At 46.5% G+C, this 26,518-nt stretch overlaps 1 protein-coding gene and 1 long non-coding RNA gene across 4 annotated transcripts in view; one reads left to right on the forward strand and one right to left on the reverse strand.

Annotated features, from left to right (window-relative positions):
* DAP (death associated protein) overlaps nucleotides 1-26,518 on the forward strand; it is a 65,311-nt gene that overhangs the window by 11,606 nt on the left and 27,187 nt on the right. For 2 of the 3 annotated variants that reach the window (XM_077879573.1, XM_077879574.1), the window contains exons 2-3: nucleotides 470-566; nucleotides 16,785-16,818. In XM_077879573.1, coding sequence (XP_077735699.1) covers nucleotides 470-566; nucleotides 16,785-16,818 — 131 coding nt within the window. The remainder of the gene's footprint in view (nucleotides 1-469; nucleotides 567-16,784; nucleotides 16,819-26,518) is intronic. The other variant, XM_077879572.1, reaches the window with a different exon arrangement.
* Nucleotides 9,981-26,518, reverse strand: part of LOC144302316 (uncharacterized) — a 55,243-nt gene continuing 38,705 nt past the window's right edge. The window contains exons 2-3 of the long non-coding RNA XR_013369165.1: nucleotides 26,010-26,067; nucleotides 9,981-14,631 (exon numbers count right to left, since the gene is read on the reverse strand). This is a non-coding gene — a long non-coding RNA (uncharacterized LOC144302316). The remainder of the gene's footprint in view (nucleotides 14,632-26,009; nucleotides 26,068-26,518) is intronic.

Below are 26,518 nucleotides of genomic sequence, written 5' to 3' on the forward strand. Positions count from 1 at the left end.
CACAGACATGACTGGCTGCCGCCAGTGTGGGCTCTGTGACTGTCCCGTGTCACCCAGGGCTGGATAGACCCATCAAAAGCATCACCAGTGTTTGAGCAAATGTCACAGAACAGGAATTAGGTGGGACCCTGTTGCATCAAGAGCATGCACAGAAGCTAAAGCAAGCAGCCACTCTCTCCCCGTGGGTGATACTCTGCTTGTACCTCTGCTCTTACGAAGTCCCTGTAAGAAACCAACAGAGCAAGCGAGAGCCTTGGAAGGTTTCTAAGTGGGTCTGGAGTGAGAGATGGTGTTGCCTGGCACGGCGTGCTGAATGTCCCACCAGGGCACCAGCCGCTGTGGCTAATCCATGTGGCCACCGGGTGATGTGGCCCACCTGGTGGCTGTGGGGCAGCCGAAAGCTTCGTGCGGGTTCCCCTGGGCCCTTCCACTGCCAGGCTGATCACTCCCCACTTTGTTCTCATTTTAGTGAAAGCTGGCGGGATGCGCATCGTGCAGAAACACCCGCATTCGGGAGACACCAAAGAAGAGAGAGACAAGGACGACCAGGAATGGGAAAGCCCCAGGTGAGAATGCTGGCAACTCTCGCGGTTGGCAGACGACCATTACTCGGTCAAACATGAACGTTTGTTCTCCGCTCTGCGCTCCTGATAAGCCCTCGCCATGGGGCCGCCCCGCGCGGTGTATTTTTCCGCTCGTGATCAGTGAGGCTCTGTCCCCAGACGGGAGGGACATCTGGAGTTCGCCTGTCCCAACTCGGTCTTACCATATGCTGTCAATCCATGTGCACTGCCCTCGACTTTCACGACCATATTGACATCATCTTGAGTCCTTCGAAAATGCCATTCTAGATCAATCTCTGGGGTGGGCCTGGCATCTGTGCAGCCAAGATAGTGAACTATGATTTAAAACCGTCCGTGAACATCTGGACTTTCCCATTCTGCAGCCAAATCTAAACCAGCAAGGTCCCATCCTTCTGAATGCCCAGGGGTCCTTAAATGACATCTCTGCCCCCAGCTCCCCAGGTCCCCAACGGCTCCTCTGTCTGCGGTGTCCCCAGCTCTGTTTATTACCTGTTTTCCTCAGAGTTTCTCACGTTGAGTTGGGCTCCAGAACCTCCTTACAAACCCGTTTCCTTCTACTCTGTCATGCTTAAACCTGTGCCACAAATGCATACACCTCTGTCTGAGCCTGTCCACATGGAAGAAAGTACACACTGAGCTTTCTGCCTCACGCCCTGTCCCCAGAGAGGGTCTCCACCAGAGCGGAAGCTCAGTGTGGGAAGGGTGTGGGAAATCGCTAGCCTGTGTTTCTGTGGACAAGGTGCATTATTTTGTTTCAGCCCAATAGTCCTGAGTAGTAAGTGGCATCCTCCTCAATTTTTACATGGGAAACGAGTCCTTAGAGGCTTTGCACCTGCTCATGCCATACACCTTGTAGGTTAATGGATCAGGAATTTAAAACCAGTCGAAGAGGGTCCCAAAGGGCCAGGCTTCCAAAAGAGTAGCTCCCGAGAGCATACATCCCCCCTAAAGGACGTGTGTGTTCTTGGTAACCCCACGTGTCCCTGTGCATATGTGCCATACTGAGTCTTTTCTGCAGAACCTTGTAGGGTATAAGTTATAGTGCAATCACCTGAGAGGCAAACAAAATTGGGGACAAAGTTTCTGAGTGATTATTGCCCATTTAAAATCATGAGATCAAAAATTAAATAAATAAATAAATAAATAAATAAATAAATAAATAAATAAATAATAAATATCATGAGATCAGCAATATGGAGGTTCAGCCTAAGTTCTGTTTTTGTTTTTTTGTTTTTTAAAGAAGGCAGCAGTTTAAAGAAAATTCTAGAATTACCTTTCTCACTGGTTGTTTTCACAAAGCTGTGTTTGGAACATAACTCTCCTAGAAGTCCACAGTCCTGTGTCTGAAAGCCTTGGGGGGCCCAGTTTATTTCAGAATGGAGACATTTTGGGGGTTTTATGAGAATAAAACAGCACACATTCCATACAGCACTCAAGCATCATATTCTAATCTGTATATGATTTTTATACCAAGGGAGGTAAGCTCTTTAAATTTACAGCCCTAGGTCACTTCAGGTTGACTTTTGCCTCCATGCAGGTTATAAGGAAACTTACAGTTTTTAGAAAATTCTGGAACTTAGTATCAAATACAAGAGTGTGTGGGCCTGTGTCATTCCCTCCACTGGGGAACCTGGGAGGTCTCATCTTCAGATCCAGTTGTTCTATAGGGAGAAAGAGGATGAGAGGGAAAGCCTTGCCTAGGGAGGTAAGGGAGCACTCTTCTGTGTGAGTGTAAGTGGAATAAGGTACAAATAGCTATTTCCCTGTGAAACACAGTGTCAGTATGGTGAGAGCAGATAATTTATTAGCCTGTTTAGAAATAAAGACAAAACAGCCCACTCGTTTTCCTTCTATTGATTTTTTTCATGAGGTGAAATACAGCATTTATTGAAGATGTGCAATTTAAATAAATATGCCAGAGGATGAATGATTGCGAGACAAAGGAGCAAGCACCCTAGTACTCTAGATTTTAGCATCTTACTCACCTCAAAGATTTGTTCTCTGAGGAACTAAGAATTTTGAAGCAGGCTGACTGCAGAATAGGGTTTGTATAACACATGAGCACAGTTTTCTTTTTTTCCCTGCAGCCAAATTGCTATAATGTGTTCCTTATGAGTGTGTTAGCTCCTCTCCTCTTGACTTCAGCTTTGCTCTTGACCACCGTGGGTTAAACCACTTGACACACTATTGACAGATGGGGTAGGCCTCTGAAGACTCTGAAGCTGTTGACAAATACTGCTAGCACATCTCCCCCCAAAGCTCTACACCAGGCCTGGTACTCTGTGTAAGACATTACTCCTACCCCTTGTCCTTCTGGTAGGCTGACTGAGTAATCCTAACTAATTGTCCTTGCCAATGTTCTAGAGTGCAGTACATGTGGCCCTGTGCTCAGAGCTCTGTCCATATTAATTCCTTGGATCCTTATACCTCCATTTATTGTCCTCCCTATTTCAGAATTGGTTATTGATTATTATCCCCATTCCAGATTACTGCTCCCTCTTCAACAGCTCAGAAAGGTTAAGTCACCTTTCCAAGGTCACATAGCAAATGAGTGGTAGAGCCAACATGCCAGCAGAGCCCAGAGTCCTCACTATTAGCCCCGACACTGTGCTTACCGATGGAGTACTTGTTTTGTACTGGGCACTCACATCATGTTTAAAGCTCACACCACCTCTAGGTTGGTGTTACTGTGCCCATTATAGAGATGAAGAAACCAAAGCTTAGGGAGGTTTTCTCGCCCAAAGATATGTAGCCTGCTGGTGGCCAGACCAGGATTCAGCCCTGATTCTGTCTTGACTTGGACACTCCTCTTGTCTCTAATATGCTACAGAAGCCCCCAAAGTGACACACAATACGCAGAATATATTGACAGGCATAGAATGTAAATCCAGGTCTCTCTACCAAATAAACTTGTTGATTATGGATTGCCCATACCCTTTTCCATATTCCTAAAGTCTGTGAACCCACCCATGCAACTTTGCTGTCAATAGATGGTATGATTATCATATTATAAGGTTTCAGAGGACTGTGCTGTCTTTACATATAAAAAGACCTGTTTATTTGCAGAATCTGTCAAACATTTAATTATTCTCTTGGAAATGTCATGGCATGTGACTTCAACATCCACATTACCCTAATCTGAAAGTTTTATTATTTTTCATGTTTTGATCCAAGTGTTCTCTGGATATGAAAATAAGGGAAGAGTCTCAGATGCCAAATTCCTCCTTAGATCTGCATTTGCAAAACTCTGCCTTCCTTCCCAGATTTTTATAACTATCTTTACGTTTACTGACTCCTCTCTAGTGGCTTCCTTCCTCATTAATCTGAAAATCAAATACTGATTACAGAGAAAATGAACAACTGGAGCATTATTATATAACAAAACAAAAGAACACAACTTTTACTTGGAATTACTTTTTTCTTGCAAATATTTATGCTATGTAATTTTCCAGAGATTTACAAATAATTTCCCATGCTGCCCAGTTATTTTGAGCTGCTACATATTTAAAAGGAGAAAGAAAAAGAAGTAGAAGAAATTTGAAAATATTACCCAAGAATTCCTGTCAAGCTGAGCGCTAGTTCCCTGTGGCTCTTCATCTCCAAGAAGAGGAATAGGCTTCAGCTACTAGATGCCAACTCAGAACCGAGCCAATTAAGGAAAGCCATGGTTTTCCTCAAAGCCTTGTGTCAAGTGTATTGAGATGAAGTGCTCACTCTTGTTACGTGAGGGAGAAATTGCAAACACAATTGGACTTTGGAAGCCAGTAGGATTCATGAAGAAAACAGGTTAGTGTGGAAAATGCACTGAGGTCCCACCTATTTAAAAGGCTACGTGACAGGAAGGGTAAACTAGAAATGCAATGGTTGGGGTATGGGCTGGGAGTGGTGGGGAAGCAGTGGAAGGAAGAGGGAGATAGGGATGGAGGGCCCAGGATTTAGAGCAAGCAACCCTTCTTGAGCATGGCTGTCTTTGCAGTTCTGGTTTAGAACCTCACGTAGCCAAAAAATAAGCAACCAATTCAAATTATCCAGCATGTGGGAGAGATCCAAAATGGAATCCAAACAGTAACAGATGAAGGCCTTACTGCCCCACCTTCCACCTCTTCTCCATCTGCATCCCAGAGACAGCATCCCTTCCCCATCACCTTAATTATAATACAAATGATTACTGTAGCCCATTGGAAGGACTGGGGAAGAAAACACCTTACCCAAGTAACTTCAGAAAACACTATATTGACCGGATACTCCAAGGCTAAAGACAAAAAACCACACACAAACAAAACTGTACAAAAACACTATACTCCAATTAGTAGATGTGTTTCTTACAGGGGCTTGGGTTAGCAATTCTGGGATTGCTTTGTGTGTATACTAGGACTGAACAAATATGTAAATGTGCGGTGGGGAATGAGAGCCCAGTTTCTCGCTATCAGAAGAGAGGTTGCAGCTAGAAAGGAGGAAGGCTGAAACAAGCTTTGTGGTGTTGAATCAGAATTGGAAAACTCAGTTTTAAATGATGGATGGATGGATGGATGGATGGATGGATGGATGGATGGATGGTAGGTACACATAGATGCGTACATAGGTGCAGAAATAAAGGCAGATGGGTTGGGCTGGCACATGTACCTATACTTCCTTGCTGCGTTCTCTGAGAGAGCCTGACCACCCATGAGGACTGACATCCATGTAACCATGAGCATCCCTGGGACGCAGATCTTTGTTTCTAAACACTTTTCCCCCCTTGAGGGAACCAGGAATCCTTGGAGAGGTGGTAAATTCCAGAGCAGTGCAGGAAAAGTTTGGAGTGCCAGACATGAGGAAGTGTGCTCTAAAGGATGGGCTACAAAGGAGCCAACCTGAAGGAGCTCCTAATGGCCAAAGCTGGAGCAATTTGCAACAAAAGGATAGTATTGGATTATAACCCATAGAATAAAATAAACATCTATGAGTGCATCCTGATAGAAGTAATTGGATATATGAATGAGGAGAAGGGACAGCTCTTTACAGAAGAATTTTAATTAATAATTGTATAAAAGAGGGAAACAGAGAGGTGTCCGGGTGGCTCAGTCGGTTTAGGGTCGGCCTTCGGTTCAAGTTGTGATTGAGCCCCATGTTGGTCTCCCTGCTCAGCAGGAAGTCTGCTTCTCCCTCTGCCCTTTCCCCTCCCCCTACTCATTCTACTTCTCACTCTCTCTCTCTCAAGTAAAATCTTTAAAAAAGAGAGATGGGGCACCTGGATGGTTCAGTGGTTGAGCATCTGCCTTCAGCTCAGGTCATGATCCCACGGTCCTGGGATCCAGACCCACATTGGACTCCCTGTGAGGAGCCTGCTTCTCCCTCTGCCTGTGTCTCTGCCTCTCTCTACGTCTCTCAAATAAATAAGTAAAATCTTTAAAGAGAGAGAGAGAGAGAAATAGAATATCACCAATAGGCAAACAGCTCAGTAACTGTTACAGACAAGATCCACTGATGGATACCATAAACAGTGAGTGAGTCTAGGAGAAACAGAGCATTTGCATTGTCTCCAAGCATCTCCACCAGTGAATGTATCAATTACAAAACATGTCCTCCATGAAAAGGACACTTGTTTGCAGTATAAAAGTTGAAATAAGAAAGCAGAGCACCATCTTGATCAACCTCATATGGGAACCTGCACATCGGTGACCAATTTTTCACTGCTCTGTCCATGTCTGTGGGCTACCACGGGAGTGCAGTGGGTCCCTGTTTCTCATCAGGATTCCACCTGCCACTGTTAGCATTCACCAATAACCCTTGCCTAAAACAGCTACTACTGTAAGGATGCCATGTTACTACAGGGCCGCCGTAACAAATACCACAAACTGAGTGGCTCGAATAACTCAAATGTAGCACCTCACAATTCTGGAGGTTGGAAGTCCAAGATCAAGTATCACCAAGGTTGGTTCCCTCTGAAACTGTGAAGGAAGATTATGTTCCATGCTCCATCCTGGCTTCTGGTAGTTTGCTGGCGATCTTAGGCATTCCTTGGCTAGTAGGTGCCCTACCTCGATGGTGCTTTCCGTGTCTGTTCGTCATCTTCCCCCTGTGTGTGTCCATCTCAGTGTCCAAGATTCCTGATGTCTGTCATTGATAAAGGGCCCACCCTAATGGCTTCATTTTAACTCAATTACTTCTATAAAGACCCTATTTTGTAGAAAGGTCAATTGTGAGGTACCGAGGGGGTTAGGATTTTACTTATCCTTTTTGGGAGAAAGCAATTCAGTCCCTAACAGATGCCAGATGGCAATCTGTGGCCATTTTAATGGGTCTCTCATTTGAAGTGAATTTTGAAGAAATAAAAATTTAAAACTCTGAAGTTAAGAGATGGCACAGCCTATGTACCTGGGAATTTTTTTCTAAGCCATTATCTGTACACTTGAACTTTAGTTTCACCGTGTGATGAACCAATTTCAACATCATCCTCACTTTCCAATATCATCTTTTCTATCCAGACTAGTTGCCAGCTACCTTTTAGAAGAGATGTATCTTTTTCCCTGAGATAATGTGGGGCTGGGGTGCTGAGTACCCACCAGCTATATGGATGCCTGTTCTGTTGCAGGTGCCCCAAGTTGCTGGGTGGGGGTCATGACGGGCAGCCACAGCTGGCTCGGGAGCTGGGATGCAGCAGCCACAGACCCCTGCCTTGAGCCAAAGGCAAAGTGTTGATGTGGTGGGACATGAAATGACATGGAATATTCATGGGATGGGGCTAAGTGGTTGTCACCTGCTTATGGCCTGAGATGCCTCCTTCAGGGAGAAGCAGTCCTGAAGGCACCATGAGAGCCTAGAATAGAAAGCCTGAGAGGCACAATGTCACAGTGAATAGTCCTGCCACCTTGGTAAGGAAAATGGGGAAGACTCTAGGTACCGTTGGTCATCTCTCACTGTCAGGTTTGCCCACATGAGACTCGTAGATTGATGTTCTCGTTCTGTAGGCAGCACGGGGCACTGATGAATGGTCTGTATACCAGCAAGGAAGTGATGACAGTAATCGTTCTGCCCATGGCAGCTTGGGCAGCAGAAAGCTAACAGCACAGGGGCGGGTCCCCACATCCCTGCGTGGTTCCCCGAGTCAGCTGGTAGCATGTAAGGTGGCATCCATGAGAGGCTGTTGGCGGGGCAGGGTCTCTCTGCGTTCACAGAGTCCACTGCTGTCCTGATGGCAGCCCTCTTCCCTCCCTCCGGAAGGCTCTGATGAGCCCACTCTCACAACCCCCAGGTTGGAGCAGACAGGACCTGTGTGGGCCGGCCGCCGCCCATAAGAAGCAGGTGTTCGCTTCTTAGGATTGCCACAGCTACATTCCACAAACTGAGTGCTTTAAACAACAGGAACATTCTCTCACCATTGGAGAGGCCAGAAGTTGGAGATGCAGGTGTCAGCAGGGCCATGCCCCCTCTGAAGCTCTAGGGAAGGATGTATTCCAGACCTTTCTCCCAGCGCCTGGTAGGTCCTTAGCTGCTGACAGCATGACTGTGATCTTCATGTAGCCTTCCCCAGCATCCGGGTCAGCATGCACCGTTGGCCAAGTTGAGCACTGCAGCAATATGCCTGCCCGCCTGGGTAGATGCTCTGTACCAGGGATGCGGGCCACAAACTTTGATCACACAACCCATCAGTTTAAAAACTGTTTTGTACCTGCATCCCCTGTAGGTGTATATTCATTTTTTAATTCTACAGGGCTACTATGTTACTGTTATATAAGCTCTAAACTGGATCCAAAGTGGATATTCATGTATTAGATAAAGATAAGCAGTATTTCCAGTGTCTCGCTCATCATTGTGACTTTGTGTTAGCATTAGCTAATATCTCAAGGTCCAAATACCCTTGACGTGAGCTTTCTCATTAATGATTCAGGATGTAAATCTAAATTTCTAATGGCCTTCTTGGTGATTTCGGGTTTTGTGGGGGAGGGCAGCATCTTGTCACATCTGATTAGGTGGTTGGTGTTTGTAATGTGGCTCACAAGACACACTTGGAGGAGAGGTGTGAGCTCTTCTCTGTGATTGCTGTTCACTTGGGCTTGTGTGGGTAGGAGCTTCAGCCTCTGGAGTTCTTCCGTGGGGATCTTTTTAAACCGTCATGTTAAGTCCATTTCATAAAAGTTAGTTAAATGCATTCCTAATACATTTGAGCACAGTTCTGGGTGCGTGGATATATCAAGGATGAGACTAGAGAATTGAATTCGTTACCCCCTTTAACTGGTGTCACGTATATTGGAAGACACCAGAAGCAGCTGAAGAGGCTCAGGGCACATTGGAGGTGAACCTGCTCCTTTCCCCGGAGCCCTGAGGACCACGAGGCCCCGTGACACACGATCTGCTTGCAGACAAGCGGAACAGCCACATAGTAAAGAGTGGCAGAGCTTAATTCATTTCATCTGGGTTTTTTTCCAGATAAAAAGTAAACATAAATAGAATAGATGTGCATGTTTGTCTCATTTTCCTGATAACACAGAGGCCCCATTAAGCACCAAGCACGGTCTTTGTCACTAGTTATGAGGGGTGGCTCCAGTACCAATTTTCCTTTTATGTCTAGTATAAATTAAACATTTCCTCCAAAACCTGTGGCTTCATGTATGTTAGGGCGATTGATAGGAAGGCCGCTATGGACATTAAGAAGCTTTTCCCAGAATCGCCCGACAAACGCAGAGCGTGATGTATGTGACCCAGACTGTGCCCTAGAACTCACGGGCATTAGCATTGCCAGGAACTCAGTCTCTGAGTCCTCTTTTCACGTAGATAGGCACCAGCGGAACACTTGAGTCTGTTGGGTAGTGAATCAAAGGCTCGCTGCTCCGCCGAGAGATGGAGCATATGGGCACCCATATGTCACGGGAGCTTGGCTGCACCCCTTCAGTTTGGGGATGAGAAGGAAAGTGCTGAAGGCCCACTTTCCTCCAGTGCCGGCCTGGTGCTGCTGGTCATTGGCTTGTAGACAGTGCTTGCACAGCGTCTGGCTCTCTAACGGATGCAGAAACCAGGTGTGATGGATTAGCTGGTGAGCGCCCCGTTCCGGCTCCCTCTCCCTCCACAGGCCTGCAGCCTCCTTATAAGACTGTCACACTCCCCTCCATGCTGGGAGAGCTCTTTTTATCAGATGGAAGGAAGGAAGCAAGGAAATGGAGCTATCAATTTTCCCCTCCAGACACTGCTGTGTGCATCTGCAGTGGAATCAGCCTCATGGAACGGATGACTCTTTTGTTTTTATGGTGTTACTCAAAGGGTTGAACTATTTATCAGGAGTGTTTTCTTATTACATAAACATACGAACTGAATTTAAATCAACTCTCCAGTGCTTGGATTTTATAGAATGAAATATGTAATAATAACTTCATGGAATAATGCTGCATATAAGAATAACTACATAGAAACAAGAGCACTTTATTGAGTTTATTACATTACAATTATCATGCCTAAAATTTTTAAACATTCTACTTAAATAAACTCTGTTGACTTCAACTGTCTCAAATCCATAGTACTCAGAAATACTTTGGTGAATCAGTAACAAACAGCTTAGACTTTGATTCTTGAAAAGCAAAATAGTTAATTCACTTTATTAACTCGACTACTTCTTATTTCCCAACTAGAGAAAGAGGTCAATGAGTAAGGTTAGTGTGGAGGAATAAAATTCTTTATTCTTACAGACATCTTCTGTTGGCCCCTTAGCTCTCCCTAGGCAGGATATTTACTTTGGTTTTGGGCTGTGTACAACCTCGAAGGCAGGGCTGCAGGCATTAATATAAAGTGAATGTGGTGGACTAGAGGCATTGGGGATGGTGTTATAACTAAGAAATTCTCATAGAATCATCAGATTTAGAGCTGGACATGACCTGATAGGAGTCTCTTTTTAGGAGCAAGAAGAGCTTTGCCTGAAGGCCTCTAACAAACTCATTGACCAGAACTGGGTCACACTCCTCTCCCTAACTCATTGCTGAGATGGTCTCAAGATGGAGAGTTTGTGGCAGTGTGGATTTTGAGAAGACAAGTACCCCCTAGGTCATGTGGGCCAGGCAGAGGCCAGTCCAGGAAGTCCCCCAGAGCCACAGGACAAGCAAGTGCCCCAGGTCTACAGAGAAGAGGCAGGAAGTCAAGGGAGGCCAGCATAGGCTGAGGTTCTGACCTCAGCCTAGAGCCTGGAGAAGAAGGTTCAGAGACCACAGCATAGGCGGCAGGGTCCTAGGCCAACAAGGCTGGTGGAGGTCAGAGCCTAGGCCCAGAGTCCAAGTGAGGACTAGCACTTGGCCAGTCCAAAGGCTGTCAGTAGAACCCCCTCTTAAAGCCACACTCAGTCCCCAGAGCTTGTCTTTGAACTTGAAGTTGGCACAAGTAGTGGCCATACACACTGAAAATAAAACCTGAGGCGTTTGTAAGACCAAATCTTAAAGATTATCCCTATAGGCACCATCAGAACTAACTAAAGGTCATTGGTTAAGTTCCTGGAATTGCACTGTCCCCCATTCTTCTTGTAGATTTTTATGAGACAGAGTTTTTGTGCCCCACTGATTTCTGAAAACGGTGGCCATGATTTCCCAGTGCATACCCATGCAAGTAGTCCACTTTCCTGTGGGGGACCATTCATTTATTCACTGGATATCTGTGCTACTGTGTGCCAGGTGCCCAGGTGCCCTTCCAGGTTTTCTGAGTGTGATGACAATGGGATCTAGAGCATCTTCGGACAGTCTAACTAAATTTAGAGAAGTAATTGCTGTTTTCTTTTTTGGAGGGTGTTGTGGGAGGTGGAAAATGAAAGGAAGGACAGCTAAGATGACAGAGTAGAAATATGAAGTTCTGATGTGGGCGCCTACTTTCCAAGATGGCAGTTGAGTATAAAGTTTAAGTTTGGTTCTAGAAGTACTAATTCATTCCATTTATTTAACAAAATCCCTTCCTCCAAAATAGCTTGACCTCTGCAGCAGAGGTTAGCTTTCAACACACATGGATTCAGTAGGAAGTAGACTTGATGAAATGGTTCTGAGCTTTGAAACCTACCTCCTATGAAGGGAAAGGATGGTTGCTCTCCTGCAATGTTGGATAAGTTCTGCAGGTTGACAGAAAAACTAGGACAATTAACAACATGAATGTTGTTAATTAACATACTGTTCAGTTCACATGGAAGAGTTGCTATGCTTTGAGCCTAGAAGCACATGCAGAAAGTAAAGGAAGCAATGATATTACTGATGCTGGAAGGAGGGCTGAGCTGGCTCTCCACACACACACACACACACACACACACACACATCCTGCCTCTTCATCTCTGCATCATTTCCCTCTCTTCACTCACTTTGGCGTAAGGGCTCCATATAGAGGCGCATCTGTCCAAGCTGGCTTCAAGGCATGCTGTGGTGCACTTGTCCAGTGCTATGAACCATGGCACCAAACTCCTGTCTTTGGGCAAGATGTGTTCCTCCTGAATTGCCACTAACTTGAACCTAGGACTGTGGTGATGATACCCATTCACCTGGACTTAGCTGACAGGTCAGGTTTCTAAAAAACATTCCTAGATCAGTAAGATTATACATCAGTATCACTATTTTAATTTCTTCACCCCAGAATCTACCACTCTGTACATCATCTCTTTGTATCTCATTTCCCCCGAAGCTCTGAAAAATAAGACAAAACAAATAGAGCATTAGTTCACCAAAGCTTTTCATTGTCTTTTTTGCCTATCCCTTGGGATAAGTCTAAATTATTCCCCCAGCATTTTAAGTGTGTGGGAGGGAGAGATTTCTGGACTCCTATTCCGTCGCATTGGTCTGTGTAATGTTTTTATGTCAGTGCCATACTGTTTTGATTACAGCAGCTTGTAATATAGTTTGAAATCAGGAAGTGTGTCAGACTTGATCTGATTTCACTGATCATCCCTTGATCAGAAATGATGTCTCCAGCTTTGTTCTTCTTTCTTGGGATTACTTTGGCTATTGGGGATCTTTGTGGGTCCATACTAAATTTAGGATTATTTTTCTATTTCTGTGAAAAATGTCATTGGAATTTTGATAAGGATGGCATTGAATCTGTGGACTGCTCTGAGTCATTTGGACATTTTAACAGTATTAATTCTTCTAATCCATGAACACAGACTCTTTCCATTTATTTGCATCTTCTTTAATTTCTTTCATCAACTTTTTATAGTTTTCATTGTATAGATCTTTTAACTCCTTGGTTAAATTTATCCCTAAGTATTGTATTATTTTTGATACTATTGGAAATGGGATTTTTTTTAATTTCTTTTTCAGCTAGATTGTTCGTGTCTAGAGAGGTAATCGATGTCTAAAATCAGTAGATTTTCTATCCTGCAATTTTACTGAATTTGTTAATTAGTTCTAATAGTTTTTGGTGGAGCCTCTAGCATTTCCTACAATCATATTATCTATAAATAGTTTTACTTCTTCCTTTGTGGCTTATATGCCTGTTATTTCTGTTTCATGACTAATTGCTCTGGCTAGGACTTCCAGTACTGTTGAATAGGCGTTTTGAGAGTGGGCATCCTTGTCTTGCTTCTGATCTTAGCAAGAAAGCTTTGAATCTTTCATCATTGAGCATTTTGTTAGGTGTAAAATTGTCCCAGAGGTCTGTGTCTTATGCATGTGTGTGCATGCTCATACATGCACACACATGTGTGCGCACACACACATACACAGACACTGTGGCAGGCTAACTGATTAACTGACAGGTAAGATAAAACCTCTCACCCTTCACAATTCCTGATTTATCAGGGGGATGGAAGGAAGAAGCATGTAAAGTGATGTGATTGCCCAGTGGTGCTCAGCTAAGCAGCAGTGGCAGAGGCTGAGTAGCAATCAGCAGAATCCTGGTCTCCTAAGTCCCCAGCCAACACCTTTCCCATCCCATAGCCTGAGTGACCAAGGAGTGAGCAGAGCCTCCCAAATTCCCAGTGTGCTTGCAAATCATCTGGGAATGCAGACTCTGCATCAGCACGTCTGGGGTGGGGTTTGAGATTCCATTTCTCGCAGGCTCCCAGAGAATGTGGTGCTGCTTGTTCTTACCACACTTTGAGTCATGAGACTCCATCCCTGGCTCTGTAATGCTAATAAAGTCTATATGCTTTTCAGAAATGTGTAAACACTCTATAAAAATGTTATATGAGTAATTTACCCTTTAGCTATCTATAAATAATTATAGCTTCCTAATTGACCACTGTATTTATAAGTACCCTAGAGAGAAGAAGGGAGGCAGTATAAGGGAGAACTACCTATAGGACTTTTTTATGGGACTTTAATACATTTGGAAAGTGTCTGTCATTCCGCCCATTGAGTTTATGGTCTGTCTCATCCTAATTGGGCCTTGGGAAATAAGAAATTCAGAAGATGGCCCCCACTACCAAACAAGCACTTCAGCATTATTCATAAAGTCTAACAGCCAAATCACAACAAATACAAGCTTCTGTGAGACCAGGCACCATATATACTTACTTTTACTTTGTCCTCACCGCCTACAAAGGGAGACAGTGGCCCCTCATTTTATGGATGAGGAGATTTGCTGAGAAAGACTGATGACATGCCTGAGATTATTCTAAGAGGAACTGAGACAAGGATGATTTGAATCCAGATCTCTGATTCCAAAGACTTGCCACTCTGCTGCCCACTGCTTATATTCTGGCAACCAGCCCTCTTTTTCCAAAAAGTTTGGGAGAAATTATTGAAAAGAAATCCTAAAATTTTACTTTGGATTTTAAAGTTCAGAGATGTATTTGTAGCACTAAAGACCATATTGCTAGATACTGGTTTCCATCCAAGCTCCTTTAAGATGGAAGAGTTTCTGTCATTTTTTTTTTCTACCCCAATTGTCAGCTCAAGCTTTGCACTCATACAAGTTCGGTGCTGGAGTGGCCCCAGCTCCCTTGAGGGTGTCCCCCACACCCTCGGCCTGCATCATGGTGGCTGCTGCTCCAGCAGGTGCTGAGATCTCTGTGTCAGGAGCCATCCACCTTGGAACCTCCCAGCCCAGTGTGGGGGAAGCACAGAGGATGAAGACTGGGTCCTTCTTGATTTCAGAAGCCATAGATTGGAGATTCCTAAGGTCAGCAAAGACAGGAAATCAGACCAGAAAAGTACAAATAAGAGGAAGTTGGTATCAACGTAAAACTGATGACTCACAGATAGGTTCACTATGACTTTAAGTGGAAAAACTAAATAAAAAGTCTTCAGTGGGAAGGGTGGTGCCACATGGGCTGAAAACAAATACTGCTGAAGAATGAAAGAGTCTGTTTCTATTTTGCCAGAGGTCCCAAATATGATTATTGATAGAAACGAATGCACACCCTTTCCAGCTCTGGCCAGGCTAAGCCTGTGAGGTGGATATCCATGAGAAATGCCTGTGTTGCCTCTTTTGGATCGGGGGGAGCCTGAAGCTGAGAGACGAGGGGGAAGGAGGCCCAGGGCAGCAAGTCTCCATTGCCCTTGCAGCATCTTCTGGGCATTCAGAATTCAAGACTGTGCCAGTACATCTGTGGTCCCTGGATGGGAGGTATCAGAAACCCAAGCCTGGGGGCTAGGCTAGCACAGGGGCTCCTCCCTCTGAGTCACTGAGCCGACATCGCTTACAGGACAACAGAACAGAAAGAGAAATGTTTCCACTTGAAGCTTGAGTTTGATCCAACTCAGACTGGGCTTTTTATCTGATGGTTTATCTGTTGGTCTTCATAGCTTTCTTTTTTAACCCTAGGCCATATTTATGACTATGAAACCAAGCAGTTTAGGGACATGGAGTTCTTAGGTTCAGACTTCCATGGTCTGGGCATGAAGCAGCTTTGCCTGGAAAAGTATCATGCTGGGGATGGAACCAGGGCTTCCTGAGTCCTGGCCTGTGGCTCCTGGGTGGTCCCAGGTATGACACTAACCTTCGGGGCCTGCCTCTTCATCTGTAGCATGATATTTATGTAGATAAATATTTCTCTAATGGGACAGAATGAGGAAAAATGAATTTCTGTAGGCTTTGAAAATAACAAAAAGCACATGTGAATTAATAACAGTTATGCATTTATGAAGTTTCTATGACATGGCTGGGACTTCGCTGGACTCTGGAGGAGATGAGAAAGCAAAAGTCAGTCCTCGAGGAATGGCGGGGGGAGAATGGGTCCTCAGTGAGGCCATCTGCATTCCACTGGGAGTAGAGTAGATCCTGGGTAGGTAATGAGTCATTTCAGACTAAAATAAGATTAAAGGTGCTGTACCTGTAAATCTTTTTAAAGTTTTTACTAGGAATTATTGTGTGACACTTTTAGGGCAACACAAGGAAATGGACTGCCTGAGTGCTACAGTTCATCAAACAAATCTCTTGGGTTTTCTTTTGTGCTCTACGGTTGTTTTCTGCACCCAAACAATGCATCATTTGTATTTCAGTATTTGTTTCAATAATCTTCTAAATGAACACTGTGAAAATGCACTCATCTGAGATAACACACAGTCCCGACTAACATGCAGAGCAAGAGGGATGAGTCTCCTTTTCATATATCCTTGGGAGCTGTGGCGACGGACACTGAAGGTGTCATAGTATAATGAGGATGAAGATAATGGCATATAATAAAACATATAGCCAACTCAGACCAAGATTTTTAATGAGGCAGGAGCTTGGTTTCACACATTTTTTCTTTAGCTTTAGTATCTGGCCCAGAGCCTGCCATATAATCTCTCCTTGTGAAGTGCTATGTGTTAATTAGGGACTGTACCATGCTGTCTTTTTCTTTACTAAAACTGTTCAAGAACTGCTTTGTTTTATTTCTCGCCTGGGTATTCTTAATGATTATTCCTATATGTACCTCCATTCGTCATTGTTAGTTCTTCCCAAGAGTCCTTGCATGAGGACAACCCAGAGGAGCCGAGCATCATCTCCAACGTTCTGTGGCCACTGAGCTGTTCTTATGAAACGCTAGGGTGCCGAGGAGGACCCAGTTAGGAGCCCTGGGCTAGGCCAGCTACACCACAGGTAGCTGAGCGAGCTTTGCAACCCAAATCGAATCTTTAGAAGACGAGATACATGCATGTGTAGAAGGGCGATTGAATTCTTTTCCATGGTTTCTAACATTTTTGTCTTCTGTTGTAATCTAATGGGCTATTAATTCTGTATCTCCCCTCTCCTCTCAGCTTAAGAGTTTGTGACCATAATTGCTGTTTTCAAATGACCGAATGTCTCGCTTTCTTTCTCTTGTAAACTGCTTACTCTTTCGAGGGGACCCTGGCGACAGAGGCTGGCAAGGCCGCAGGTATGTATGGTGTATCTGTCTGTTTCTTTGGCATTGATATTTTATCAAGGGACATGCCTTTGAAGGATGGCCATGCCTTCTAATGGCCAGGACTTTGCAGCCCCAATGGCCAGAAGCATAAAGATGTGTAAAGAGGATTTTTTGGTACATTGATCACTGAATGTCTTGCCATGCAGCTTCTGTGATGGATACTCGGTTCTGTGGGCTCCTTCCTAACCACAATCTAAAGGGTAGTGGGGAGTGGTAATTGTAAAAGTCGCCATCAGCATTAGCTGTTGGGTGATGGCTGTAAGCAGAGTACTACTGTCAGGGGCTGAGCCTCATCCAGTAGATGTTGACATCTTCCCAGTGGGTCTCCTTAGAGTCAGTGGTGTGTCCCCATGGCACCTGGGCCTGGTGGGGTGTGGCAGACAGCAGCTGGCCCCCCACACACACACACTGCCGCAGCAGGGATCAGGTTGACTGAGCTGCTTGTGGGAGGGATGGAGGAGAAAAAATGTCTTCTTGCTAGCCAGGGACGTACGGACTTCAGAGTTTACTGGGCACAATTGATGTGTTCCTGGAAAGTTCCTCATAAAGCACAGTTTCTCTTAATTAGGTTTTATTTCCCAATTGACATGATTTCAGAGCTTATTCAAGCCTGTTTTCCCCAACTCTCCATTTATGACCCTAAATTTCTCCTGCTCCCCAATTCCTGTTGTCTCTGAAAACTGTGAACGACCAGTAAGCACCGTGGGACACCACGCTTCCTAAAATTGGCCACGGCTGTCAGCCAGAGGGGCATGGTCACAGCGGGATGGGCGCTGAGTCAAGTGGTATGGAAATTACTGAGAGCGACCCTGGTCGATCCTTGCATCCTCTGCTGGAGAAATTAAAAACAGTATTCATCTTGCTGAATACAGGCATGCTGTATCATCAAGAGGATTCGTGTCAGGTCCAATTTGAGATCATCACAGTAATTGTTACATGTGACAAACTGACATGTGAAGTGATAAATACCTCAGTGCAGCCTCCCTGTTAAAATTCCACAGTGAGTTTTCATGGCCAGGGGGCTGGGATGATGGGCAGGGCGGGAGAGCTTCCTTCATACTGCAGCCTGCCCAGCTCCTCGGCATGCCCTATTTCCCTAGAAACCTTCATTAACCCATTTACTTCCTGACGGTTGTATAAATTATTACCATTTTTCTTCTGTCCCTCCCCGGATGAACTCTGGGGAATTGCTTTCCAAGGGTACTCCATCTAGAAGTGACCCAGCAGCCCTTTTATAAGCACTTGTGCTGCGTTCTCAAGAGCTGAGTGTGAAACAGCCCACAAGTCCAGCAAACAACTGCCAGTTGCCTGAATTTCTCAAGGTCAGAAGCTGTTGCTGTGGACAACGGTTCAGGCTTTTACCCCAGGCCCCCACGCAGGAGAGTGGGACAGGTGCGGACTTGGCTGCCCGAGCGACACCTGCAGGAATGTGGGGGCGTTAGCAGTGCATGGGCTGGGAAGCTGGCTCTTGATGTATTCAGAGCCACCTCCTGTTCCTTCCTGAATGCTCTGTCCTGTTAGACGCAGCAGCATCCTTGTGCGGAGCAAACCCAGGACACCAGGCAGGCTGCGGTGTCTTCAACTTCTGCAGCATTTGCCACTGAGATGTCCCATCTCTAACAGCAGCTCAGCAGCCATGCTTATCATTCCCTTCACTGTGGTTCAGGCTGAGGCTAGATTTCAGGGAGTCCCAGCAGGGGAACCCCGGGCCCCCCAATGGGAGACCCAAGAGTCTGCGTGTCTGTGCATCTGTTCCATCATGCTCCAAACCCTTTCGAATTTGCTCCTTTGCATTTTTCCCAATTTTTTTTTTGTTTACTCATATTATGGGTTTCCTTGCCATAAGTAGATTCAGTTATCAAAATATCATCTAAAATTATGATACAGTTATTTCTTTAGAAATCTGATGGCAAGATTTCATGATAGGTCTAATGGCCACCGTCGCTTTGAGGTAGGAACGAATGGAATAGTATCTTACCATACCTGCGGTGACAGTAATGTGACATGAAAGTCACAGGTGCTGCCGACGCCATGGGGGCTCGTTGCCTGAACTCGTAAGGAAAGGAAATGTGAAATGTCAGTTTGGCATTGGTGAGAATAAGGTACAGGGCAAGTGGGTTGGTTTTCCTCTCGCCTGGTTGGTGGATGTGCTGATTTCTATTTCAGGGCCGCTTGGGTTAAGAACCTCATCCTGAGCCTCTTAGAGCCAAGTTTTGTCAACACAGATATGTCTAAACTGATATGTCAGCTTTGCATCAGACGGCTTTCCAGGGATCTGGATGTCGGCGTGATGCTCACAGATCCAAACCCCACCTGTGCCTTCGCTGTGAAAGAACTCACAGCTTCGTTGAAGCGATCCGGCTGCAAGTCTGCATTGCCGCCAGTCCTATGGCCCTCTTCCTTCTCACGCCTAGTGAGAACACACACGAACAGACCGAGAAATTTCACGTCCCCTGATGAACGTTCCCTGACGCTCAGCCCTCAGACCTCCGTGCTGGTCTGTTCCCGCCCCGCCCTCGCTAGGCTACCCATTGGATGGCTTGCCCAGCTGGGCTGCCTGTTCCGAGCTGCCCACTGGTGGCCCGGCCCCGGGTGGCGGCGGGCTTCAGCTCACCTCTGCGGTCGGCTGGAGCACAGGGAGCTCAGGTGGGGACAGAAAACGGGTTTCACTCCCAACCCCAACTTTGTGACCTGCTGCTTGTGTGATTGTGGGGAAAGCACTTAAGTTCTGTTTTGGTTTTTTTTTAAGATTTTATTTATTTATTCATGAGAGACATCGGTAGAGGGAGAAGCAGGCTCCCTGCGGGGAGCCCAGTGCGGGACTCAATCCCAGGACCCCGGGGTCACAGACTGAGCCCAAGGCAGACACTCAACCACTGAGCCACCCAGGGGGCCCCAAGCACTTAGATTCTTAGAGCCTGGACTCCTTGGATATAAAATGGGGGTAAAAGTGATGAGCCCTCACAGAGTGAAAAGACACCAACTCTGCGTGACACAAGGCACCTTATGAATGATGGCTATTGATTGATCATTCGAAAAGCCAAGGGCTTTTTCAGCCAAGACTTCAAGGCTCATTTATAGACCTGTCGCTTGCCTGGCTCTGGCCGACAGCCCCCAGCGGTCTCGTGGGCCCCACTCTTTGTAGCCTCACCCAGTCTCACTGCATCCAACGCTCCTTGCAGACCTCTCTTCCCACGTGTTTCCCTAAGTCCAGGGAATCCTGAGCTGAGTAGGCCACGTCTATGGACTCACCCAAACTGTACCGGTCCTTCAAGAGCCACGCAAGCCCCTTTTCCACAAAGCTCTCCCTCACTGCTGCACCCTCGGGGACTGCCCCCACCTGACTTCTTTGCACCTGAGCCCTGGGTAGCTCTGCAGCAGTCTGCTCAGGCTGACACCGTGTTGCAGGCTCAGGACTCAAACAACAGACATGGATCATGTCACAGTTCTGGAGGCCCAAGTCTGAGAGGAGGTATGTGTGGGCAGGGTTGATTTCTCCTGAGGCGCCTCTCCTTGGCTTGTGGATGGCTGGCTTCCCCGTGTCCTCACGTGGTCTTCCTTCCTGTGTGCAGATGTCTGTGTCCAAGTTCCCTCTTCTTATCAAATCACCAGTCATCGTGGATAAGGACCCACCCTCATGACCTCATTTTAACCAGAGGATCTCCTGAAAGACTCTGTCCCCAAATATGGTCCTACCGTGAGGCCCGGGGGTTCGGACTGGGGGACACCGCGCTGTGTGTAGCAGCCCCCCTCAGCACGCAGTCACCACCTGCCGAGGCCCCGGCTGCCCTTGCCCTGGGCTGCCCCGAGGCGGTCTTCTCGCCGAGGGAGCAGTGCCCTAGGTCACCCTCACATCCCATGGTGCTCAAGGCCTCGGCCCGAGGACAGCGGCACGAGGAGGCTGTGAACGGGTACCTCCCCCTAAATCAGGCCCCTGGGCTGATCGGGAAGACAGGGCACGACACTTGCAGGACGGGGCAGAGAAGCCCCATGGCGAAGTGGGAGAGAAGGTGCCGGAGGGCTGCCGAGGATTTTAAATGCTGAAGAGTAAGAAAGAGAGGCCAGCGTGGCTCTCCGAGCTTGAGCGGCGCTCAGGAAGGCCAGGCCCACCTCCCAGAGCACCGGCCTCTAAGGAAGAGCAAAGCTTCAGGCCCGGGGCGGGGCCGTGCGGCCAGCCCACTGGGAGCTGCGGGTGTCGTCGGCCACCGTCCTAGGTCCCCCGCCCTCGCCCTTCTCCTACGGCGAACGAGCACGTGAGCCAAGCCTTCGCACTCCCGCATTCCAGAACCCGGAGCGTGTACCCCCGGCAGGGTTTATGTCGTGTTGGACAGTTTCAAATACTTCAAGAGGTGAGGTTTTACGTTAACTCATGTTTAAATTAAGGCTCTCAATTGTTATTTTATTAGCTACGTTACATTTTTCCTCCCTTCCTTCCTCACTGGACATGCTCCCCGGGTCAGCTCATTGGCACTCACAGTTTTTCTGACTGTGCATCAATGGCGAGGCCCATATCCAGCCCTCCAGCCCTCGCCACCAACCCTGGTTCAGACTGGTATGGCCAGCTGCCAGCTGGACATCTCCGTCTGGGTGTCCAAGACAAACTAAATTCCACGTGCCTCCCCCTTTGCACCTGCTTCTCTTTAGCCCCACCTTGTACCTTAAAGCCCAAGGTGGTGGCTTTCTTGTAGCCATCCCCAACCCCAGCGTGAACACACACAGTATGCTATGCACACCTCCAGTCCTCTGCCCACAGCACTCTCCATGCTCATGAGCAAGAGTCTGGATGTTTCTAGAGAAAGATCACACAACCTAGCTAACTTGACTCACTCCAGATTTCATGGTGGAGCTCTGTGCAGTTCACTTTCCACTTCCTGAGATGACCATTGTCCTTAGCCCATCTCTGCCCCACATTCACCATCTGAACCCCCAAGAGGATGAGGGCTCCCCGAGGAGATCCAGGCCTGGGCCACCTGTGCGTTCCTCCATCCTGGGCACTGGTGCAGGGGAGCACTCTGTGAACCACCCCTCCGTCTTCAGCAGGCTGACTCCTGCCCACCCTTGCGCCTGGTGTGGGGCGCCCCTGGTCCAACTCCTTAAAGCCACAAAGTGTTGAAGTTGCGTTTTTTAAAATCTCTCCTTTCTCTCCTTAGAATACTCTGTGTGTGCTGGGCTCGGAGTGGGCTGGAGCAAAGCCCTGAGGCAGGCAGTCCCCTGGGAGTGACTCAGCCTGGGACAGGTTGAGTGGGTGCAGAAAGGTAGCTGAGTCTGGATTCTAAGCCTGGGGCTAGGCTGAACCTGGGCATTTTCCCCAGGGCCACGCCACAGGCTGAGTGGGAGGGCACCGTCTGCCTGTGCGTCTGATGGGCCAGGGGCAGAGCTCTCCAGCTGTGAAGGGCTCCCCATCACCTCCAGAAGACAGTGCACATCCCTCAGTCAGGGTGTCCCCAATGTGATTTCCCCCAGTCATGCTCCCTAGACCTGCACCTCCCACTGCACCTGACCACTAGGTTGTGGTCTTGCTTCCCTCCCCCTTCTCACTCCCAGGAGCATCCCCCCACCACTAGTCTTTAAGACCGGATGTAAAAGTCAGCTTGATTTCACCAAGAGCTTTCTGTCACTTGTGACCCCCTTAGCAGACATCTGTGACTCAGCATTCTGTGTCATGGCTGTGAAGACAAGTTTCCCAGGAGCTCTTGGAGCCTTGAACTGAGTTCAGGATGAGGGGTGGAGTTAAACCTGATTCTGCCAGGGTCATCTGTGGCTTTGGCCACATAGCTGTGATGTCCTGAGCCTCAGTTTCTCATCTTGGAGATGGGGCAGCAATACCTTGTTCAGGGAATTTTTCAGAAGATTTAATGTCATAGAGGCTGGTTAAGGCTTCCAGGTGGTGCTGGCCAGTAGCAGCACTCAGGAAATAGCAACTTGCTGTGCTCCACCTAAGTCCTTAGGACTGAATTCTTCTAGATGGGCTTGGTGGGGGCAGGGTAGTTTTTTCAATATGTGTGTGAATACAGATTAAAAACTGTTTCCTTGTTTGTCTGGATTGACTCAGCATATGGTAGTGAGTTTTCCTAATTGTTTCTGAAGGTGGAAGTGAGCAAGACTACGGGGCTGTCCCTCTGCACCTTAGAGCACAGCCTGGTTCTCAGCCTTGAGTCACACCAGCATCTCCTGGGGGTGGGTGAGACACAGCTTGCCAGCATGGCCCCCTGAGTTTCTGATTGGGTAGGTCCACATAGGACCCAGAACATGCATTTCCAGCCAACTCCCAGATGAACTGCTGCTGCTGTATAGGGACCACACTTTCAGCTATTGCCCTAAAAAATACAAGCAAAACATCTATACATTGCTTAGAGACGACCACTCTTCTCTTTTGAGAGCCTCCCCTGGGACATGTTACAAGTAGCTAAATGTCCACTTATTTTGCATTCCCCACATTTTCAATGCCAGTGTGAGCTGTGGGAGTGTTCTTCGTGTAGCATTTCTCTCTTTTAAAAAAAAAAAAAAAAAAGAGATTTTATTTATTTATTCGAGAGAGAGAGCAAAAGAGAAAGCACGATCGGGGTGAGGGACAGAGGGAGAAACATATTCTCCAGGAGCCTGATGTGGGGCTCAATCCCAGGACCCCAGGATCATGGCCTAAGCCAAAGGCAGATGCATAACCTACTGAGCCACCCAGGGGCCTTTTGTGTAGCATTTCCCACACCCTGCAGTCCATAGTCAGAGAAGTCAGGCAAGCATCCTCCTGTGATCCCTGGTTGGGAACTTCCATAGATTCCACCTGGACCTATGACCTGGCCAGAGAGAGCCACACGACCCAACGTGCAACCATGTGCACAACGCAGTGGAAAGTCTCTGAAGACAGCTGGACAATGGGGTAGGATAGGAAACCTCCCATGGTGGGATTTCTTCAGTACATTACCTATTTACCCCTTCCTCTCCACCAGTACATTCCATTTGGGTCTTGAACCTTGAAAGACAGTTATGCTGTCTTAAGTAAGCTGTTGTGGGACCTCATGAAATTGAGCTTTTGTCACCTGGCTGATGTAATTTGCCTGACTTTTCATAGGAATGTGTGTACACATTCTGAATAGCAAACCTAAGAAAACTAATAAACTCATGCAGTAGAACTTCACTAATCTGTGTTAATTCTAGTGAATGGTAGTGCGATAGACTTTTTTTAATTTCCAAATTATAAAATATTTATTTAAAAAATAGGGTATTGTTACTTTCGTGATCATGCTGTAACTCGGACTCAACTAGTTAAGGTTGCCAGTAAATTCTCATAGAGGAGACATGATTTAATGCATAAGTAAGACTTATTTGTAATAGAGATAACAATTATTTGTGAATAAATTTTCATTGTAGGATATTTGGGGTTTCTTCCCAATACCTCATTTTCTTAAGGGGTTAATATTCTTCCTACCATCTTGTTTATGTTGCCTGTTTGTCCAGCCTTTCTTCTAATGAACACAAACTTCAAATTAGTGAAACCAACTAAGTAAGGTTTTACTCTATTGGAAAAGCCACTCATGCTAACACACACAAGCAGTGCGTCCCCCACCAGGCCCTGCATGTATGGTCTGAGGACATACAACTGTGGTCAGAGCCTTAGGTGTTTGTCTCTAAAACCTATTCTGCAGCTGACCTGTAGCACTAGGGTTGCCTACATGACCCTACTGTGGCCTTCACACATTGATTATAATTACAGGGAAAAACGGAAGCATGGGAGGGTTTATCTTTTAATGCATTTGTCAGAGAAAACTGTGTTTTCCAAACTATGGGTTGTGACCCATGGGTGGCTCACGAAGTCAGTTCAGTGGGTGGAGACCAGCATTTTTTTTTTTAATGGAATAGGATCAAGCAGGAAATATCAGAGTGTGTTCCAGGCTGTGAGGGTCAGACTGTGTCTTATGTATGTGTGTCTGTCCATGTACCAGGTCACAGCGTTAAAAGACCCAAGTTTTAACTGTGGGTCATGGTCAAGCAATTCCAAATACAGGAAAAGATTAACTGAAGGTGAAACTTGTCCCCCTCGATGTCATACTGGCGCCTGCACCCCACATCCTCTCTGGGCTTTGGCAGTGCCATGCCCCTGTGAAACACCAAGTTTGTACCATCACTGGCATTCCTTCGCACTGTTGAAGGTTGATTCATGCTTCGGTGTAGTGTCCAGCTCTTAGGACCAGAGAAAACAGAGCCACCCCCAATCCACCCCCACCCCTGACTCATCTAAAGTACTCTTCTTTCAGAGCTCAGCCAAAACATCACACTCTTCCAAACCAACCCCTCTGCTGTTCATACTCCTCTAGCACCTTGTCCTTCACGGTACCAACTCTTTGCCTGAATGTAAATGTAGGCCTTTGATCAGTTTCCCATTCCCTCTTCCACACTGGCCACCAGCTCCCTCAGACATGGGCAGCCTGGCCCACTGCCTCAGAGGCAGATCGCTGCCTTCTCTATGACTTCTCCAAGTAGGTTTTGGACTTAGTCTACCCTTTGTGTCTTGCATTTATGGGAATCCTGATCAGGAAAGGAGAAATCACTTGGCCAAGGTTATATGGTTAGGGGAAGATGGGATGGTTTGCATTGTTCCAGAAGAAGGACCAGAATACTCTATGGGAATTCAAGTTTCCCGGCACACTGACCTCTCAGTGCTTTCCTCCACACTTGTTCTGTGACCTACAGTGTAGGATTGATGTGGACACAACTGTGGCCTCTGAGGTGCAATAACATAAATTTTAAATTTGGGTAAGTATTTCATGCCCTAGCTGCCTCTCTCAACCTAGTAAAAGTGTGTGCTTGGTAAAATTCTGTTGTAATTTCGTCTCAAAAACTATTCAAAGAAAAATCTTCATAGAAAAAGTGTTTCTTGTCTGCCTACTCATTGATTAGTAAAGTTAGTCTCAACCAGCCTGTCTCATTTTCCTATAAGCCCAGCAACCTTTGGGTTAATTCACACAATTGTTCCATAACCATAAAAGGCCTTAAAGTGGTTTAAGGTTTGGACTTTGAAGAGCTCCAGCTGCCATTAGGAGCCCAGGCTATGAGCTCGGATCCTGGCTCCCCCTCTTCCTCGCTGTGTCACCTTAGGCAGCTTACTAACCCTCCCTGTGCCTTGGCTTCCTCACCTGTCAATTGTGAGTAATGGTAGCACTTACCTGAGCAGGCTGTCGTGAAGATTACATGAGTCAAGGTGTCAGCGGCCTATAGTAGTTCCTGGCATAGAATAAGAGAGAAATATTAGCTCTCATTAGTAGTATTCCGTTAAGATTCTTTATCTATTATTTTACAGTCCAAAACCTAGAACTAAAAGTAATCCTAACACTTTGTAAGTAGATGGAATATTTAAGGCCCAGTATGTTTAGAAGCATGCCTTGCCTCTCCTCACTGTGTCGTGCTTTCCACATAGAAGGTCTGACAGGAGGCAGGTGGTCAGCGTGGCTCCCAGGCGCTGCAGCCCAGTTGGGCTTTAGGGCATCTCTCCAGTGTTGCCCTGTTTGATAGAATCACTGATGCTGAGCTAAGTTCAAACTCCCAGTCCAGGTTTGGGAGACTACTGTGGCTACTTTCTCATCCCACCTAACAATGCATGTTAGAGCAGTGCTTTGTTTCTAGGGATCTCACATAATTCCAAGGGCAGTGATTCTCCAAACAAATGTCACTTTGT

The sequence above is a fragment of the Canis aureus genome, chromosome 31 (genome assembly GCF_053574225.1).
Source record: "Canis aureus isolate CA01 chromosome 31, VMU_Caureus_v.1.0, whole genome shotgun sequence".
In the NCBI taxonomy this organism is placed as follows: domain Eukaryota; kingdom Metazoa; phylum Chordata; class Mammalia; order Carnivora; family Canidae; genus Canis; species Canis aureus.